At 44.0% G+C, this 16,268-nt stretch overlaps 9 protein-coding genes across 10 annotated transcripts; 5 read left to right on the top strand and 4 right to left on the bottom strand.

Moving 5' to 3' along the window:
* On the top strand, positions 1–968 carry LOC108110585. The gene is made up of 4 exons (XM_017219682.2): positions 1–187; positions 243–455; positions 519–633; positions 750–968. The coding sequence occupies exons 1-4, from the start codon at positions 84–86 to the stop codon at positions 912–914; spliced, it is 597 nt and encodes a 198-aa protein (XP_017075171.1). The 5' UTR covers positions 1–83; the 3' UTR covers positions 915–968.
* A 337-nt stretch (positions 969–1,305) lies between these two features.
* Positions 1,306–3,080, top strand: LOC108111090 (probable ATP-dependent RNA helicase DDX28). The gene is made up of 2 exons (XM_017220430.2): positions 1,306–2,196; positions 2,258–3,080. Exons 1-2 carry the CDS (start codon positions 1,330–1,332, stop codon positions 2,996–2,998), a joined length of 1,608 nt encoding a protein of 535 aa, XP_017075919.2. The 5' UTR covers positions 1,306–1,329; the 3' UTR covers positions 2,999–3,080.
* A 39-nt stretch (positions 3,081–3,119) lies between these two features.
* On the bottom strand, positions 3,120–5,638 carry LOC108111089. The gene is made up of 5 exons (XM_017220429.2): positions 5,214–5,638; positions 5,010–5,156; positions 3,981–4,950; positions 3,689–3,922; positions 3,120–3,632 (listed from the first exon to the last, which is right to left on the bottom strand). The coding sequence occupies exons 1-5, from the start codon at positions 5,550–5,552 to the stop codon at positions 3,199–3,201; spliced, it is 2,124 nt and encodes a 707-aa protein (XP_017075918.2). The 5' UTR covers positions 5,553–5,638; the 3' UTR covers positions 3,120–3,198.
* Positions 5,639–5,736: 98 nt separating this feature from the next.
* LOC108111123 (peroxisome assembly protein 12) lies at positions 5,737–6,791 on the top strand. Its single transcript, XM_017220476.2, has one exon. It carries the CDS (start codon positions 5,811–5,813, stop codon positions 6,702–6,704), a length of 894 nt encoding a protein of 297 aa, XP_017075965.2. The 5' UTR covers positions 5,737–5,810; the 3' UTR covers positions 6,705–6,791.
* On the bottom strand, positions 6,765–7,675 carry LOC108111124 (post-GPI attachment to proteins factor 2). Of its 2 annotated transcripts, none has more exons than XM_017220477.2 (2): positions 6,959–7,675; positions 6,765–6,913 (listed from the first exon to the last, which is right to left on the bottom strand). In XM_017220477.2, the coding sequence occupies exons 1-2, from the start codon at positions 7,611–7,613 to the stop codon at positions 6,765–6,767; spliced, it is 804 nt and encodes a 267-aa protein (XP_017075966.2). In that variant the 5' UTR covers positions 7,614–7,675. The 2 variants fall into 2 exon arrangements, with proteins under 2 accessions (XP_017075966.2, XP_017075967.2); XM_017220478.2 differs by having other exon boundaries at positions 6,765–6,901.
* A 98-nt stretch (positions 7,676–7,773) lies between these two features.
* LOC108111125 (post-GPI attachment to proteins factor 2) lies at positions 7,774–9,482 on the bottom strand. Its single transcript, XM_017220479.2, has 2 exons — positions 8,652–9,482; positions 7,774–8,341 (listed from the first exon to the last, which is right to left on the bottom strand). Exons 1-2 carry the CDS (start codon positions 9,280–9,282, stop codon positions 8,205–8,207), a joined length of 768 nt encoding a protein of 255 aa, XP_017075968.2. The 5' UTR covers positions 9,283–9,482; the 3' UTR covers positions 7,774–8,204.
* Positions 9,483–9,909: 427 nt separating this feature from the next.
* Positions 9,910–11,172, top strand: LOC108110472 (cleavage and polyadenylation specificity factor subunit 4). Its single transcript, XM_017219540.2, has one exon. It carries the CDS (start codon positions 10,020–10,022, stop codon positions 10,914–10,916), a length of 897 nt encoding a protein of 298 aa, XP_017075029.2. The 5' UTR covers positions 9,910–10,019; the 3' UTR covers positions 10,917–11,172.
* A 353-nt stretch (positions 11,173–11,525) lies between these two features.
* LOC108110994 (integral membrane protein 2B) lies at positions 11,526–14,547 on the top strand. Its single transcript, XM_017220302.2, has 3 exons — positions 11,526–11,760; positions 13,051–13,762; positions 13,817–14,547. The coding sequence occupies exons 1-3, from the start codon at positions 11,653–11,655 to the stop codon at positions 13,954–13,956; spliced, it is 960 nt and encodes a 319-aa protein (XP_017075791.1). The 5' UTR covers positions 11,526–11,652; the 3' UTR covers positions 13,957–14,547.
* Positions 14,538–16,094, bottom strand: LOC108110993 (RCC1-like G exchanging factor-like protein). The gene has a single exon (XM_017220301.2). It carries the CDS (start codon positions 16,029–16,031, stop codon positions 14,667–14,669), a length of 1,365 nt encoding a protein of 454 aa, XP_017075790.2. The 5' UTR covers positions 16,032–16,094; the 3' UTR covers positions 14,538–14,666.
* Between the last annotated feature and the right edge of the window lie 174 nt (positions 16,095–16,268).

The raw sequence follows: 16,268 nt of genomic DNA, 5'->3' as shown, positions 1-16,268 counted from the left end.
TCACACATGTTATTCGGTCGCCAATTTTTATTTTACAATTCCAATTTCTCAATAAGGTAAAGTAAGAGAAAACTGTGGACAATATGGAGAAAGACACCGAGTCTGCCTTCAGACGGCACCAGGCGATCGTGCCCCAGGTGAAACAAGCTTACGAGGAAGCCATTGGGCTGATCTTTGCCGATTTGAGGTAGGCGTGATGTTTTCTTTACCCCGATTGTGATCAAATTTGAGTTTGTTTTTAGTCCGTCAGATCTGGACTCTTGTGCCAACATCCTTGAGGAACACGAAAACTCAAGCCTGGACACCGAGCAAATAATAAACAGCACTCGAAGCCTTATGACGAAGATCGTCCTCGATCTTAACCAATGCGTCTTCGCTGGCAACGACGTGGAGACCAAGCTGACTACTTTAGAGATGCTCAAGGAGCAGTTTGCTTCCCATGAGGGTACTGACTGGTGAGTGGATAGCGGACGACTTAATAAACCAGGACCTTTAAAGTTCTTTATTCTAACCCTCAGGAAATTCAACAGTGCATCCCCTGAAGACGTCACTCGCCCGTTGCGCATGCACAATCTGGATCTCAGCATTCGTTACATCGAGCGACAGCTGCAGGTCCAGGAGAAGGAGCTTGAGGTATTACAATACAATAAACATAAGTTGATTTTGTATAAGATGATTAGATAAAGTAAAAATATGAAGTAGACAATTACCATAGTTACAATTTAGCATTTAAAAACATATCTTTTCAGATTGCTATGGCCAAAAGCATTAAAAACCGTAAGCGTATACAAGATGTACAGGCCGAGCGAGTAAAAGTGGAATTTTTAATAAAGGAGAGAATGGCTCAGTATCAGGATATTAAGCCGCTTTTAATCGAGATTGAGCGTTCATTTAATGATTCGTATTTACCATAGATGTTATTTTTTAAACGGAATTGTTTGATTATTTAAAATTTACGTTTATTATAAATAAGATTAAGATTTGTTTTACCTTCCGAGTTGTGTATTTATAAATAAAGGATCTAAAATAAAACAAATTTTAAAACTTACCGCCAAAAAGCAGCATTTTCAAAAGACGTCTTACAACACTATGTTCACACAAAAGCATCGTCAATTTTTAAAAACGGATATTTCAAATAAATACTCCGTTAATTATTTCATTTTAACTAAACTTTAGTTGCAGATATAAAACAATTAAACAAAAAGGCGAATATGCCTTATTACTACTTATTTAGACCCCTCTCGGGGCGAGAGCTTATACATGACTACGTCCATGTACTCACAGCTGACTCGCCGGCAACGAAAACATTGAATAATCCATTTCAAAAGCATGTTGAACTTGTCTGTGGTGCTACGGGTGCAAACTTTTCAAAGGACGTTTGCCTTTGCCACAGCGGCAGCTGTTAAGACGCAAACGAAACAACGGAAGGCGAAACACAAGGACAGGCCCAGAAACCAGAGGGATAACCCGCTAATCTCCTGCAGAAAAAGCCAGTTTAATTTAACCCAATACGAGAAGACAGATGCCAAGTTCGGAACCATTCCGCTGGCCTCCAAGGGGTGGCTACACAACAAGTCTAAGGGGGACTTCTTCATCTTAAATGCTAGCCTGCGAGGGGAGGAACTCCAGCAGGAAATGCAAGCCATAGATGAGTTCCTAAACGACACAGGTCTCCAAATTCATCCGCAACTTCTTGAGAATTTTCGAGGCGAACTAAGCATCAAGCTTTTAACGGGGATTCAAAAGCAGGGAATACCTATAGTCCATGGAAAGGAGCACTGTCTGATTGCTGCAGAAACAGGATGTGGAAAGACCCTAACATACCTATTGCCTGTTCTAAACAAGCTACTTCAAAGAGAAATAGGTTCCGAAAGAAAATTGAACACTCCACAAGTGTTGATCCTTACACCTGGCAGAGAACTAGCTACCCAGATAGCGGGAGTCACCGAAAAGCTCATCCAGGGAACAAATCTTAAAGTAAAAGCATTACTTGGGGGCAACACCAAACAGCTAATGATGAATCCACAATTCGAGGAGGTGGACATCCTGGTGGCTACTTTGGGGGCACTCAGCAAACTGGTAACTACCGGAATCTACCGCATGGAGCAGGTGCGCCACCTTGTTTTAGATGAGGCGGACACTCTGCTAGATGACACATTTACTGATAAACTGACGTACTTCCTCCGAAGATTTCCCGTGAGTCTTAATTAGACTTTGTACGAGATGAGTTTCTAACTAATTTCCTTTCCTTTGGCAGTTCCATTTGGTGCAAAAGGAAGAAGCGGGCACCCAGCTGATTCTGGCCTCGGCCACTATGCCTACCAACACCAGAGAGATCTTACACAAAGTCATTGATGTAGACACCATCCGGGAGGTGGTTAGTCCGCACCTACATCGACTTATGCCCCACGTGACGCAGAAGTTTCTTCGTATGGCAAAGGCCGATCGCCCTGCCACCCTCCTGTCGCTTGTTAAGCAGGATCTTGCCAAGCGCCGGCCTCTAATTGTGTTCAGCAACAAATCCGCTACTAGTGACTATGTTTCCATCTTCCTAAACAATAGCGGTGTGAACTGTTTGAATCTGAACGGGGACATGCTTATGAAAATCCGTCTTGGCCGCTTCGAGCAGTTTCAGAATGGTCACTGCGACGTGCTTTCTACCACGGACGTCGGAAGTCGTGGTTTAGACACAACCCGAGCTCGGCATGTGGTCAACTTCGACTTTCCGCTTCATGTCTCCGATTACATCCATCGTTGTGGCAGGATTGGAAGAGTGGGCAACATAGATAAGTCGCTTGTTACTAACCTAATATCATCGCGTCGCGAAATCGACGTCGTCCAGCGGATTGAGCATGCAGCTCGAACCGGCGGACTGCTTCCGGACGTAAATGCCAACATCCGGAATATCATCAACAAGCGTATTATGGCAGATATGAAAGCGGCGGGAGTTCCGGTCCCAGTCCTGGGGGCAAAAAATGGCCAGGAGGACGCCTTCTAGTCTCGTATTTTTATGTTTTATGAGTAAAGTTTTGTTTTCAATGGCGACTAGGTTCATTAAAACTCAGATTGATTTGATACAACTTGAGAGTTTGAAATTTTGGAAGACTGTAGAGCAAATCTAAAGTCTTAAATAGTTTTATTGAGATCCCCAGGTCTCCTCCTGGACCGTCCAGAAGGTCTTATAATACATCTCTAAGTTCAGATTCTAAGGTAGTGATAACCACTGACTGGTGACTTCCTCTTCACATTAGTCAGCGGCTTAAAGAGCTTTCGCTTTGCGATGAGAATGTCAGAACTAGTACTGCCACCTGCACCTCCATTTGCTACCGACGACGGTGAATCCACGGAAACGGCACTCGAAACCTTTGGCTTGAGTAGAATTGGCCGGCAGCCGGCGAACTTGAAGCGAATATTGCCTGCGCAGTTTAGCTGTAGATTGGGCTCCTGGAGTTCAGGGAATGCCTCGCGGAGAGTGGGCTTCGGTTTTAAAGCCTTGCTTGGATCGTCACCATGGCACATCGCGGCAGCAAGAGTGCTCCATTCTAATCGACGCACCCCTGGCACTGATTCAATCCTGTAAGCGGGGGGTTTACTGCGAACATACATCCTGGTTACCATCTTTTCATAGGAGCCTGCAGCAAAAGCAACATTTTAGGCCGATTTGAACAAATTATTATGGCTTTCTTACGAGCATAGTGCACTAGGAAAGGCTGCAGAGCGGCACCGCATCCGTGCTCCAACCATTCGTACAGGTATACATCATCATGTCCCCCTAGAAATATGGCAGCTGGCGCCACATCTTGCCACAGGCTATCTGGGATTTCCTCAACGCGAAGTTTATAGATGTAGGGTATAAACTCTCGGAAGGCGTACTCCCCCAATGCGATTAGCCCACGAACTGCTCTACTGATGTACTTAAAATCTACGTAAAATAATCCATAGATTAAAGATCAAACTTATAGCTGGTTAAGATATCATACCCCTTTCACTGCAAATGTCGCGACCTTCGAAGAATCTCGCCAAGCGTCTTTTGATCAGGAAAAGGCATTCCGACTGCATGTAACCACTTTGGGATGCTAATTGTCCAATAGTTTCACACAGCTCATCCACCAGGCCATTGCCAACTGGACTGGCAAAGTAGGTGGACAGATGTTCTACCTCTGGTCGAGGATTTCGGTCATCCTCTTCAGCTTGCAACGTATAGATGGTGTGCTCCCGGGTGCTTTCACTCGGAAACATTTGCGGATCCTGCTCCTGCTTCTCTACTTCTGTGTTATCCGGATTTTCCATATTGGGGCACTGCTCTGGCTCAATTTTGAGTTGCTCCTCGAACTCCATTTTGATACTGGTTTCTTGTCCTGGACCTGGGTCGTCAGGTGGAGCTTTGATAGTCTCGTAAGGCGCCATCAGCTGGCTAACAAGCACCTCTGCCAGGTTGAAATACTCCGGTCGACAGGCATTGTGATTGGCAGTGGAGTTATAGTTGCAGGCGCGGAGCAATCGCCAGCATCGCTGGCTTAACTGATCCTGCTGTTTAAAGGCAAGCAGTTGAACCATTTTGCTTACTATCACCCGATATATAGTACCCATGAGGGGCGTCTGGAAAGCGTGGCAAATGGCAGCCGTCTGGGATTTGCTATCCGCAAAAAGGGCAGCCGTAACCAGGCTCTGAACACACTGCCTCAGCTGATCTGTATGCTTATCCTCAACGGGACAGATGCTTTGAAAGTCTGCATCATAGGGTGTGCAAAGGCTAATCTCTTTTTGAAACTCGGCGCTCAGTTCAAAGATCTTGTCCGAATGAAAGTAAAAACTGCCATCGTAGTCGATACGATCCCAGTCGCTGTCCATAGCGCCCAGCATGGGCGGAACATCAGAATCCTTAAGCACTTCGTTAACCAAATCGTAGGTCACAACTCCGCCCGAATGACGAGAGTAGATTTTGACGTTCTAATGGATTAAAATGAGAATTAAGACAGGTAACGTAAGATTAATTTTTACTCCCATACATTGATCAGCTCCCAGACTTTGTAGGAGGCATCTTCGGCTAGTCGGGCGCATACATCCTGGGATAATTCCACATCAGTCTGATCGTGCTGCTCCCAAAAGATTTTAATGCTGCGTGGATCAAATCCGGCATAGCTCTTTTGATGACCCTACAAAAAAGAATGTTTTTATCGAAAGGAAGTCTTCAAATTGGGAAAACCACTTACCATTCGACTGGAATTACCAGAGGCTTCTCCCGCGACTCCGCCTGATATTCCATGACCACCGCCTCCCGCTACGGCAAATGAGGCGTCAAACAGATTGTAGTTTCCTAGACTGGAAGTCGGCGTCGTGGGCGTTGTAACCATGTTTAGATGTGTGGGAGTGGCAGGCAAGCTACCCACCACGCCCCCAGAAGATGCGGAAGTACCAGATGCCGACAGAGAGCTCTTTCCAGCCAACTCCAGTTTCGCTGACTTGGAACGAGACTTGGTGGACTTTTTGCTGACCTTACTGTGCGATGACTTGTTCAGCTCGTCCGGATTGCCTGTGCCGGAGGTTTTCATCGTCTTGGTTATATATTACACATAAATGTATATATTTTCATGGGTTGGTAAATAAACAATAGCGGCAGAAAAAAAACAAATTATTAAGCATAACTATCGGTAGTGCTGCCGATAACTCAAAATAGGGATCAACATGTGTTGGCTATTTGCAAGCCAAAAATCGATACAACCATCCCTGATAAGAAATTCCTATTAACTGTATATATTTTATTTACCTTACCGCCGATTTAGTTTTGACTTATAAACGGACTAAAAACAATGGCAGAAGCAGCCAATGTGCGCCAGAACCTGCAGAATGTCCCTTCAATCTTCGAGATTTCGGCGGCGGAGACTCTGGACAACCTGATTTATCCAGCGCTAAGCAAAATTTTTGACTACTTTGGATTGCGGCTGGACTTTAAACTTTGGGGAAATTTGAGGATTCAGGAGGAGCTGTCGCCGCTTTTAACATGGATGTTGCAGTATTTGTACTTGAGAAAACGCGCCTCCTCCTTTGGGGAGAGCTTCTATGGATTGCAGAGGACAGTCATGGAAACAGGAGATTTGCTAAACCGCCGACAGCAGTTCACCTCTGCCACATTGCTGACCTTTATTCCCTACGTAGAGCGCAAGCTACGGAGCAGAATCACCAGGCACGAGGACACGAATCCCTGGGAGCAACGATTGATGAGTGCATTCCATGCTTTCCATGCCGCCAAGGCGGTACACACATTCCTTTACCTTGTAAAGTACGCCTCCAACCACTCGCCCATCTTCAGATTTTTGGGGCTAAATCTTCGCTATCCCACCGAGCCTCCTCAAGAGGATCAGTGGACCTACCTGGTCCTCAAAATGCTTGAAGTTTTGGCCTTCTTCCTGCAGTTTGTCCAGTGGTGGTACTCCAACGACCAACGGCGCAAAGTGGGCGGCACTCTGATCAACCCGGAAGCGATGCCCAAAAAGGAATTACCCAAAGAAATTGAGAAGACCATTCCCAAAAGGGGAGAATGCCCCGTTTGCCTACTACCGATTCAGACACCCACTGCATGCTCCGTTTCGGGCTACGTTTTCTGCTGGAAGTGTATCGTTAGCCACATGAAGGAGCACGGAAACTGCCCAGTAACCCAGTATCCGATTAGTCTGGACGATCTGGTGCGCATCTACGAAACGTGACGTTAAGACTTTTTGTTCTCTTTGTTTTGTTAATACATGTCATAAGAAATTAAAAGCTGTTTAGATCTCGCTGAGAAAGAAACCCAATCGCTGATCATAGCATATGTAGACGTGGTAGAAGTCAAAGTAGGCCAGGCACAGGTAAATACAGAAGCACTCGCAGGAGATGAACTCACCCAAGCCGAAAATGGAATAGGCTGTGGCAGATTCTGGTATCAAAAAAAGCTTGCTTCTCGCTTGTTTCGTTTACTCACCCAAGGGAAGGCAAAATTCGTGGTGGACAAAATAAAAGAACCACGTGATCACCACAGATACGTAGTAGGTGAAAACGAGGCCGCTCTTCAATCGGAAGGATAGCTCCTCGTGCAGTTGCCTATTTTTATCGTGCATGTAGTACTTGGCGCACACGAAGGATCCAGCCATGTAGATGGCGCCCGACATAAAAACGGATAACGCGTTTGCTATGTGCAGCAATGAGTCACCATCCACTTGAGCAAAGGTGCCCCACAGCAGCAAACTCAAACTATTAATCACCAAAAAAATAGCCACAAGGCAACCGAAACTCCGGACCGGCTTGGGCAAATTTCTTCGGATAAAGCGAAACTGCAACCAGGCACTGGCAATGAGGAATGGAAACTCCAGCCAGCAGGCCAAAGCCCAAATTATGTGCTGCGACTTGGCAGCAGCCGATGTGGATGGAATGAAGTTGAAGACATTACAGGATGTATATGTGGTTGCCTCAAAATCGGTTGTGATGGCCATTACCAGGTTATATGCCATACACAGTGGCACCTGCAAAAGACCCAGCGCCAGAAATGGACCCACTGGAATATGGATATGCCGCGTCGCTTGCAGATCCTTTATGGAACTGGGCAACAGTTTGGCTTGATCCTCGACAAAGTGCTTCATTTTAAATTAATTGAAAATGTTTTTGATTTCCAGACCTAATTCCCTTCTGACACAACTCAAAACTAACACTCCGATGACAAATAGAACTGACAACCAGCTTCAAAATACATAAGTTGGTTAAAAAAATATTTAAGTTATGTTATAAAAACAATGCAGTCAATAGAGTTACAAATGTTATATTCGCCATTTAGCGGAATTCAAATAAATAAAACTTTAAGCTTAACAAATAAATACTAGGACCAAAAAGCCAATCAAAAAATTCGTTTGTATAAATAGAACCTTAGTAAAGCCATGTTCTTGACTAAGATCACGAATATAAATAATGCATTACATATTGATGGAACTCGGTTCGAATTTAACTAAATCTTCTGGACACTTTTTGAAGCGTGCCGAAGCCTTAACTAAAAGCGTGTGTATGCATCAGATCCTGTCATACTGAATCGTTTCCTGTCGGAATTCCTCGGAAGCAGTTTCCTTTATGGAAATTAAGTAAACTTTGAGCTTAAGCTAATACCGCGTATGTACAGAATACTCGGAGACGACTGGCTGGATGATATGGCGGCGCTGACTGGAATTGCATTTTTAATTGATCTAGATCTGCGATAGGTAAAGGCCGTGCTTGGCATCGCACACCACGTTGAGGGCGTAAAAGTCCCAGTAGGATGTCATGTGGAATCCCATGTTGGTCAGCACTACGATATACTCGAACAAGGCAAAAAAGGTGTACACTGCAAAAAAAAAAATTTTTTTAATGATCAAATATATTTTATATATATATATATATACATATGATATAAATATATAGAAAATAAATATAACAAATTAATCATATCTTGGCGTTGTGGGCTAAATGTCATGTAAATACTTAATTCCCTGATTTGAAAACACTATTCGTGAATGAAAGCTATATTGAAAATACAACTCACTTAAACTTATCTAATCCCGTATATATAATTATGTTCAATGAAAAATCCAATCCAATTAGTAATGAAAAAATTGAGATAAGAATGATAAGATTAACCAAATCCATCCACTAACCTCCAGCCTCGCAATGGGAGTTGTGCCTAACGAAGCAGTATCCTGCCAATCCAAAAGCCACCACATTAACCAAAAACAGGTTTCTCTTGTACCGCAATGACTTCTCCTCGTGTGGCAAAAGCACAGTCTTCCGTATATTCCTGTTCAGCAGGTAGGAAACCAACATGTAACACTCAGAGCAGGCGATAAACACCACAAAGGCGTTCCTGTGAGTCTCATAATGATCTGCGGAAGTCCAAAAGGACAGGCAGAAAAGTGCTAAATCCTCCACAACATTCAGGAAGCATGCCAGAATGCCTAGTAACCTCCTGCTTCTGCGGATATGTTCCCGATAATGCTCCAAATAGATTTTGGCCACCGCCAAACGCAGTGGTAAATGCAGGAAGATGGCCAGTCTCCAAACAGTTTTTTGGGGTTCATAATTCCCAATAGCTGCGGAGACTGATGGTAGGTAGTTTGTCACATCGCAGTGAGTGTAGGTGCTCCTAACGAAGTCGAAGGTCAGCGACCAAATAACGCAGAAAAAGAATCCTCCCAAGGGCAAACTAAGAGCCACCACTGCCAATCTTGCGAAGGGAAGCCGGAAGAAGACGCTTTTGGGATCGCTGAAACGCTCGTAAGAAGGCAGCATTTGACCTTTGGAGTGGATGGACGTTGTGGGTGGTTGGTTGGGTAGTTCCTTTAGCAGCGCTCGCTCCACATTTTCCAGTCCCTCGCTCCCAAATTAACTAATCGTAGATTTTTACGCAGACTGCTTACGTTGTAGACATTGCGAAAAGTTGTAAACAACAGATCGATACCAACTGACTATCGACCGCTAGTGGGGGTGGTTCATTATCGAATTTGCCCGAATTCAATGTTTTGAATTAAAAAATACCGAAATGTATCTCTTATATAACCAAAGCAGTTGAAAGGTGCTGTTCCAAAAATAGATAAACCGTTTTATCATCAACACTAACTGGGCGAATACTTGATTTCGGTGCCACAATTTAACCGCCAACAGTGCTGACCAACACGATTAATTAAAGTGGCTAAAAATCATTGAATTGCCACTAGCTTATATATGGCGCTGAAAATTTAAAAATAAAATCGAACTTAATAAAAATTCCACGCAAATATTTTACGCTATTTAGGAAAATCGATACACTATTATATTTAACAATGTCATTTACATTGCAATCAGTTAATAGCTACATTTGACATTAAAACAGCTAAAAAGGCAGTAGTGCCACTGCCACTCAGCAACCTATCGATATCAATATCGCCGGCTGTCTATCAACACAAATAAAAACAACTCGCGCAAAAAGAAGAAACTGTATTGTTTACGAGAATTCGAAGAATAAAATACAATCATTGCATTCGACAAAGATGGATATCCTTTTGGCCAACGTGAGTGGTCTGCAGTTCAAAGCTGAGCGGGACTTGATTGAGCAGGTGGGGGCAATTCCACTACCATTTTACGGCATGGACAAGTCCATTGCGGCGGTCTGCAATTTCATCACCCGGAATGGCCAGGAGTGCGACAAAGGAAGTGCCTGTCCATTCCGGCACATTCGAGGAGACAGAACGATTGTGTGCAAGCATTGGCTTAGAGGTTTGTGCAAAAAAGGCGACCAGTGCGAGTTCCTTCACGAGTATGACATGACAAAGATGCCCGAGTGCTACTTTTACTCGAGATTCAATGCCTGCCACAACAAGGAGTGCCCCTTCCTTCACATTGATCCTCAGAGCAAGGTCAAGGATTGTCCTTGGTACAAAAGAGGCTTCTGTCGCCACGGTCCCCACTGCAGACATCAACATCTCCGGCGCGTCCTTTGCATGGACTACCTGGCAGGTTTTTGTCCCGAGGGACCATCCTGCAAGCATATGCATCCCCATTTCGAACTGCCCCCACTAGCGGATATTAGCAAGGATCAACTGCATAAGAAGCTGCCCACGTGCCACTATTGCGGAGAGTTGGGTCACAAGGCTAACTCATGCAAGCAATATGTGGGCAGTATTGAGCACCGCAATAATATTAACGCGATGGATCACTCGGGACACTCTGGCGGGCATACAGGATACTCTGGACACTCGGGACATTCTGGCCAGTCTGAAGGCAATGAGGACAACCCAACCAGTCACCACAGTCAGTCACACGGATCCGGTTTTGTCAAAGGTGCCTACGCCGTTAGAAGAGATAACCTGCTACAAGTGTGGACACAAGGGACATTACGCCAACAAGTGTCCCAAGGGCCATCTCGCCTTCCTCTCCAACCAGCATAGTCATAAGTAGAACGCTCCGCTCTGTATGATTAGATTGTAAGAGTGCAGAAATAAAGGCCGAAGAGGGGTCCAAACGGCCCACTCAATGCCCCAGAGATCTTAGGATCCTCACTGCCCCGAGGTGAACGTTTTGATTATTTTCTGTTTAATGAGTATATTAAGAAAATCGTCTTACATTTTCCGAATATGTCTCGTCAACTGCCAGTAGAACGTACATTTTTAACAGCGAAATAAACTATTCCATAAGAATATAAAACTTCACCAATTTTAATATCATTTTTAATTGGTATTATAATAAATTTCAAGTTAACAAAATATTCTATGTAGTATATACAGTTCTAAAAAATAATTTACTGTTATACATATATTCAAAAGTACATTTAACTATACATATACATATAATTTTTCTACAATTAAAATTTAAATGAGGGAAACATTTCTTAAAGTGAATATTGAAATAGTTAACAATGTGTAGATTTATACATATGTATAAAAGGTATAGTTAGTTAACTTTAGTTAGACCAAATTGAGGATTTATTTTGGCCGGTTAACTTTCTTTTCCAAGTTACCAGTCGCCTCATATTTCGGTATATTTTTCCGACGGTACGTATCTGGTCACACTGGTTTTCTAGATCGAGATTTCAGCTCGTCAACAATTGCGCACTAAATTTTCCGTAAAAACAAACAAAGTCGTCCGTTTGGGAGCATCGAAAACACGGAATAAAGACAAGCAGCCATGACAATTTTCGGAAAATTGCGGGGGGAGATCAAGGACCAGGAGAAGGTGCCCTTGCCTATGAACCTCAACGACGAGGCGCTGATGCACCACGGCTCCTTAATCGCAGTAAGTTGTGCATCCCAGAGATGTGGCCTTATTTTTGCGCAATCGTTTTGCGAGTGGTGTCCTTGCGCCCCTTCCATTTCCGCGTCCTTCGGCTCCGAGAGCCACAAGTTTCGTGATGGGTGTGTGGTTCTGGGTGGCAGGTACTCCGAATCGGAATCCGAATTACAGCCTCAGCAGCTAGCCATCGATTTTTCCCCGCTGGAATTCCCGCACTCTTTGGTGTCCTTATTCCCCCACCCCCAAATGACGTGTGCTCATTCACTTTCCTGGGCTTTCCCCACCAAGGACTCGCTCGTTTCTCGAGGTCAGCGGAGTGCCTCTTCCTGTTGCTGGTGGAGATTGGCCCTGACAGCTGGAGAAACCCCGTTTCGATTGTAATTCCAGCTCTTTGTGCGCTGTTTTTGCTCTTTGCCCCGCACAGTGACCTCGATAAGTGTGCGAACGTGGGGTGTATGGGTATCCGAAGAAAGTCGTGTCTTATCAGCTGACAGTCATAAACACCCCGTCCATTAAAGATTTTGCTATCTGTAGGGTTTCTACGATTATGCCAGTGCAGCGATCGACTTTAACTTTTCGAATGATAAATAAACAAATTTAAAAACTCAATACGAAACACGTTTTTTTAAACTATTAACTAGAAATACAATTTATTTATAATGCTTATCGAACACTAATAAAAAATCAATAATTTTGATTAAAATTTAAGATACAAAAAAATGTCTACATTCAAGTTTTAACAGAATATTTTACAACATCCGTTTTAAGTCTTTTTGCGTTAATCCTCTAATGAAAGGTCCACTCTAATTGTCATGCAAATGCTTTCAATTGAGTGTAATGTTGCAAGGGGTAAATTATGACCTGACAAAATAATCTCTGTTGACGGCGTAGTTTCTGCCTGAATATGGATTAAACAGAGCAATGCAGTTCTGAGTGAACTAGTCATAGGATTGCAAATATAACGAAAATGTGACTACAAATATGGAGTTTAAAATGTCTTTTATGTTCACCCCAATTAATCATCCACCTTTTTTTTACACTATATTCTACGACTACTTATCGCTGGTTTTATGACTTTTAACTGAAGCCTTAAGTATGAATATATGAATTACGGCGATAGCAACAACATGTCAGTATTCTATAGGTTCTTTGTTAAGTATAATTCATAATATTTAAGATGCAAAAATAATGTATTTTTGGTGTGTTTATAATTAATTTTCCTTAATTGCTTAAAATTGATCCTTTTCGCATTAATTATTCGCCTTTACACTCAACGGAAAATCCCACCCACAGCCTAAGGTCGTTTACAGCGACAATGAAGCCGACACGGAATCGATGGTCTTCAACCGGCCGCAGCACCATTGCCTCAAGTCCTTTCTGTTGTTCCTCATCGCCGTGGTCGTGATGCTCCTGGGTGTCCTGGGCGGCTGGACACTTTATCGTGTTTACGCTCCTGCACATGGCAGCATGCGTTATCATGCACTGTGCGAAATTCCATATCCGGAGGACTCAATGGAGGTAGCGCGAGTGTATCCTCGCAGTGAAGGACCGTTCGCTTTGAATTGGCACTCCTTGATACCTGAGTTTGGACCCTCGATGCCAAGCAGTGGATCCCTCGACGATAACTACTTCCGCGAGGACATCGAACTAGATGGCGATAGCGATGAGGAAGGTTACGCCAGGGTGGATGTTCCAGACTTCAAGGACGGCCGTCGAGGTCGCTTCATGCACGATTTTAAAGAGAACCAGTCGGCTATTATCGACACCACTTCCGGAAGGTGTTTCATCATGCCTTTGGACCGCGACACTACCCTGCCACCAACCAGCTTCGTGGACCTCATGAAGAAAATGAGCACTGGCTACTACAACATCGACACGGAGCGAGTGCGACACCAAATGCGCGTGGTGACGCCCCGCATTACTGATTTCTCGCTCATCTCAGAGCGAATTGCCAACGAGTGCTATGATATGAAAGTCTACATGATGGAGAAATTCGTTTCGGGCAGTAAGTAGTAACACATTAATTAGTTTACCTTTCGTTATATCTTTCCGATTGCAGTTTCAAAGAGATCGGCCGATCCTCTGCCCGATTCCGGCAAGTACGCTGAGTTTATGGGCAAGGGCGTCATAGAGTACGACTTGGCCAATATTGCCGAGGTGGAGGCCTACGAAGCAAATGAAGCCAACCAACAGGCCTGAGCATCTCGAGTAGGATCTTTTAAGCTAAAACAACCCATATGAATACACAACCTAAACCAATTATTAATTAGAATCGATTTATACATATAGCGAAGCGAGGAGATCTGTTCGGAGAGCCATGCCAACAAGTTTAGATCTGGTTACCACTGTTTAGCAGGACACAGCCCACTCCGGGTAAAGATATCAACATTGGCCAAGCGAGTTTAGCGAATCATAGACCCTAGTAAAGAAGCGTAACGAACATGTACCTAGAACGCAATCAAAAGCGATCGACGAAATTGTGACAAATACGAGCAATGTATTAGCCTCGAGTGCGGGATAAAAACGGGAGAGATTGGATCAAGTCAGAGTTTAGTTCAAATACAAGCTGCCCCATTCCGAGTACATATTTTATATATATGCTCTTTAACTATTCTAACAATTAATGAATAAAACGGATTCAGATCGACGCTATTTACATCCAAAAACCAAACCAGACAACCGATAGAGGAACGGAAACTATCAGCATGCGTCGAAAGACAGAGAAACAAATTAATCTAAATGTTCTTTAAAACTACTTAAATGTATTAAACGCGAATTTGTGATCTTTAAGAGTTGTTTTTTATTAGCTGGGATTTAGGGAAAAACTTCTTTCCTTCTTTATGTTCGTATTTTCGACTAGCACATATTTTAAATTAAAATAAATTTTATATATATAATAACAGCTTAATCTAGAAGTAGGGCTTACACAGAGCAATGGTGTGATCCACTCCGTAGGCCACTTTTGTGACCTTTCCATTGATAGCCGCCTTGAAAGGGAAGAACTGATCCTTCTTGTGTCCCAACCCCAAATGGCCGAATCGGTTTTTGCCCCACATGAAAAGATCTCCATCTGAGTTGACGGCGCCCATGTGAAAGACTCCGCAACCAATGGAAACTACCGTGGTTTCGTTGCTGAAGTCGTTCCGTCCAAAGAGAGGGGGCAGAAGATGCTGGGGCTTAGAACTTTGTTCTACAAAGGGTCCGAAGCCGAGAATGCCAAATCCCCAGGTGTACACCAGACCCTGGTCATTGAGAGCCATGCAAAAGGATCCTCCTGCAGCCACGTCCTTTATTTTGCCAATGGATTTGGTTAGCTTAAGAGCTCTAGGAGTGTTTATTTGGGTTTCAGCGTGTTCGGAGTCATCCAGCTGACCGTACTCCGAGTTGCCCCAACCAAATGCATCGCCGGCTTCGTTGAGAGCTAAGACGCAATCTGAGGAGCAGCTGAGTCTCACAATCTTCTCCTTTTCTATGTCACCTCTGATCAGGGTTATTTGTCCGGCTGTATGATAGTTTCCCTGACCTGTCTGACCATCTGCCCCCCAACCACAGGTGTAAATGCGTCCCTTTTTGGTTAGGAACATACTGTGATCCTGGCCGCACTCTACATGAACCACCTCATCTTCCTTGCCGCATATGTCCTCCTGGGGAATTCTGTGAATCACCGCACTCTTGCTATACCGCTCCTCTTCGATGATGGAGCGCCCACATTGGCCGTAGGAATTGTTTCCCAGAGTGAAAATGGTTCCATTTTGGGTGAGGACCACCAAATGAGCTCTTCCCGCCGAAATGCTCTTCACCTGCATGTCCTCATTTGTTTCTCCTTGAATTCGGGGAAGTTTTATAGCTGTCGGATAGATAATGACATCCAAGTTGGCTAAGTCCTTGGGATCCCCCTTTACTTGAAAGCCCAGTTGTGAATCAGTATTCAATCCGCTTCCAAAAAGCGTCTCTCCATCATCTCTTTTAACGGCATAGACTGTGAATCCGTAACCTGCAGTCACATCCATAATCTCATTATTGTTGGAGAACTGTAAGCGGGTCGGATGATGCACCATTTCCGTGTAGCGTTCCTTGGCCTTTTTAACGTTGGTTTGGAGACCCAATGCTCCGGTCTCTTGGAATCCCCACACGTAAACGCGGTGCACATGGTTATCCGTTATTTTCGGGGTGTACTCCTTGATTTTTGACTTGTCCTGCGTCAGAACACTCCTCTTGGCCTTGGCAGTGTAGGATCTGGTAATGCACAGAAAAATTCTCCGGGCTTTAAGCATGGTATTACGGAATAAAGAACCATGTAATCCAATAACCAAAACAAAACAAATAAATCTGCTCAATATCGATAACACTTCAATCGGTAGTACTAGATAGTGTTGCAAAATATCCCAACACCAATTGATAGTTCGATAGTCAACATACCTAGTAGCACCACCGGGCATCCCTGGTACTTCGCAGTAGTTATCGCCTTCCGCATATCGAAATCGGATGGGCGACGTGAAAGAAACGGCTCC

This window comes from Drosophila eugracilis, unplaced genomic scaffold, assembly GCF_018153835.1.
Source record: "Drosophila eugracilis isolate 14026-0451.02 unplaced genomic scaffold, ASM1815383v1 contig_2152, whole genome shotgun sequence".
Classification (NCBI taxonomy): Eukaryota; Metazoa; Arthropoda; class Insecta; order Diptera; family Drosophilidae; genus Drosophila; species Drosophila eugracilis.
Note: the sequence above shows the minus strand (reverse complement) of the source record. Positions and strands in the feature narration are given on the sequence as shown.

Coding starts and splice junctions, on each gene's coding strand:
- LOC108110585 (XM_017219682.2), top strand. CDS start 84: ATGGAGAAAGACACCGAGTCTGCCTTCAGACGGCACCAGGCGATCGTG. Junction 456..518: donor TCCCATGAGGGTACTGACTG/GTGAGTGGATAG, acceptor TCTAACCCTCAG/GAAATTCAACAGTGCATCCC. Junction 634..749: donor TCCAGGAGAAGGAGCTTGAG/GTATTACAATAC, acceptor ATATCTTTTCAG/ATTGCTATGGCCAAAAGCAT.
- LOC108111090 (XM_017220430.2), top strand. CDS start 1,330: ATGTTGAACTTGTCTGTGGTGCTACGGGTGCAAACTTTTCAAAGGACG. Junction 2,197..2,257: donor ACTTCCTCCGAAGATTTCCC/GTGAGTCTTAAT, acceptor TTCCTTTGGCAG/TTCCATTTGGTGCAAAAGGA.
- LOC108111089 (XM_017220429.2), bottom strand. CDS start 5,552: ATGAAAACCTCCGGCACAGGCAATCCGGACGAGCTGAACAAGTCATCG. Junction 4,951..5,009: donor AAGTCTGGGAGCTGATCAAT/GTATGGGAGTAA, acceptor TTAATCCATTAG/AACGTCAAAATCTACTCTCG. Junction 3,633..3,688: donor TTTCCTAGTGCACTATGCTC/GTAAGAAAGCCA, acceptor CTTTTGCTGCAG/GCTCCTATGAAAAGATGGTA.
- LOC108111123 (XM_017220476.2), top strand. CDS start 5,811: ATGGCAGAAGCAGCCAATGTGCGCCAGAACCTGCAGAATGTCCCTTCA.
- LOC108111124 (XM_017220477.2), bottom strand. CDS start 7,613: ATGAAGCACTTTGTCGAGGATCAAGCCAAACTGTTGCCCAGTTCCATA. Junction 6,914..6,958: donor CGAATTTTGCCTTCCCTTGG/GTGAGTAAACGA, acceptor TTTTGATACCAG/AATCTGCCACAGCCTATTCC.
- LOC108111125 (XM_017220479.2), bottom strand. CDS start 9,282: ATGCTGCCTTCTTACGAGCGTTTCAGCGATCCCAAAAGCGTCTTCTTC. Junction 8,342..8,651: donor CTCCCATTGCGAGGCTGGAG/GTTAGTGGATGG, acceptor TTTTTTTTGCAG/TGTACACCTTTTTTGCCTTG.
- LOC108110472 (XM_017219540.2), top strand. CDS start 10,020: ATGGATATCCTTTTGGCCAACGTGAGTGGTCTGCAGTTCAAAGCTGAG.
- LOC108110994 (XM_017220302.2), top strand. CDS start 11,653: ATGACAATTTTCGGAAAATTGCGGGGGGAGATCAAGGACCAGGAGAAG. Junction 11,761..13,050: donor ACCACGGCTCCTTAATCGCA/GTAAGTTGTGCA, acceptor TCCCACCCACAG/CCTAAGGTCGTTTACAGCGA. Junction 13,763..13,816: donor GGAGAAATTCGTTTCGGGCA/GTAAGTAGTAAC, acceptor TTCCGATTGCAG/TTTCAAAGAGATCGGCCGAT.
- LOC108110993 (XM_017220301.2), bottom strand. CDS start 16,031: ATGCTTAAAGCCCGGAGAATTTTTCTGTGCATTACCAGATCCTACACT.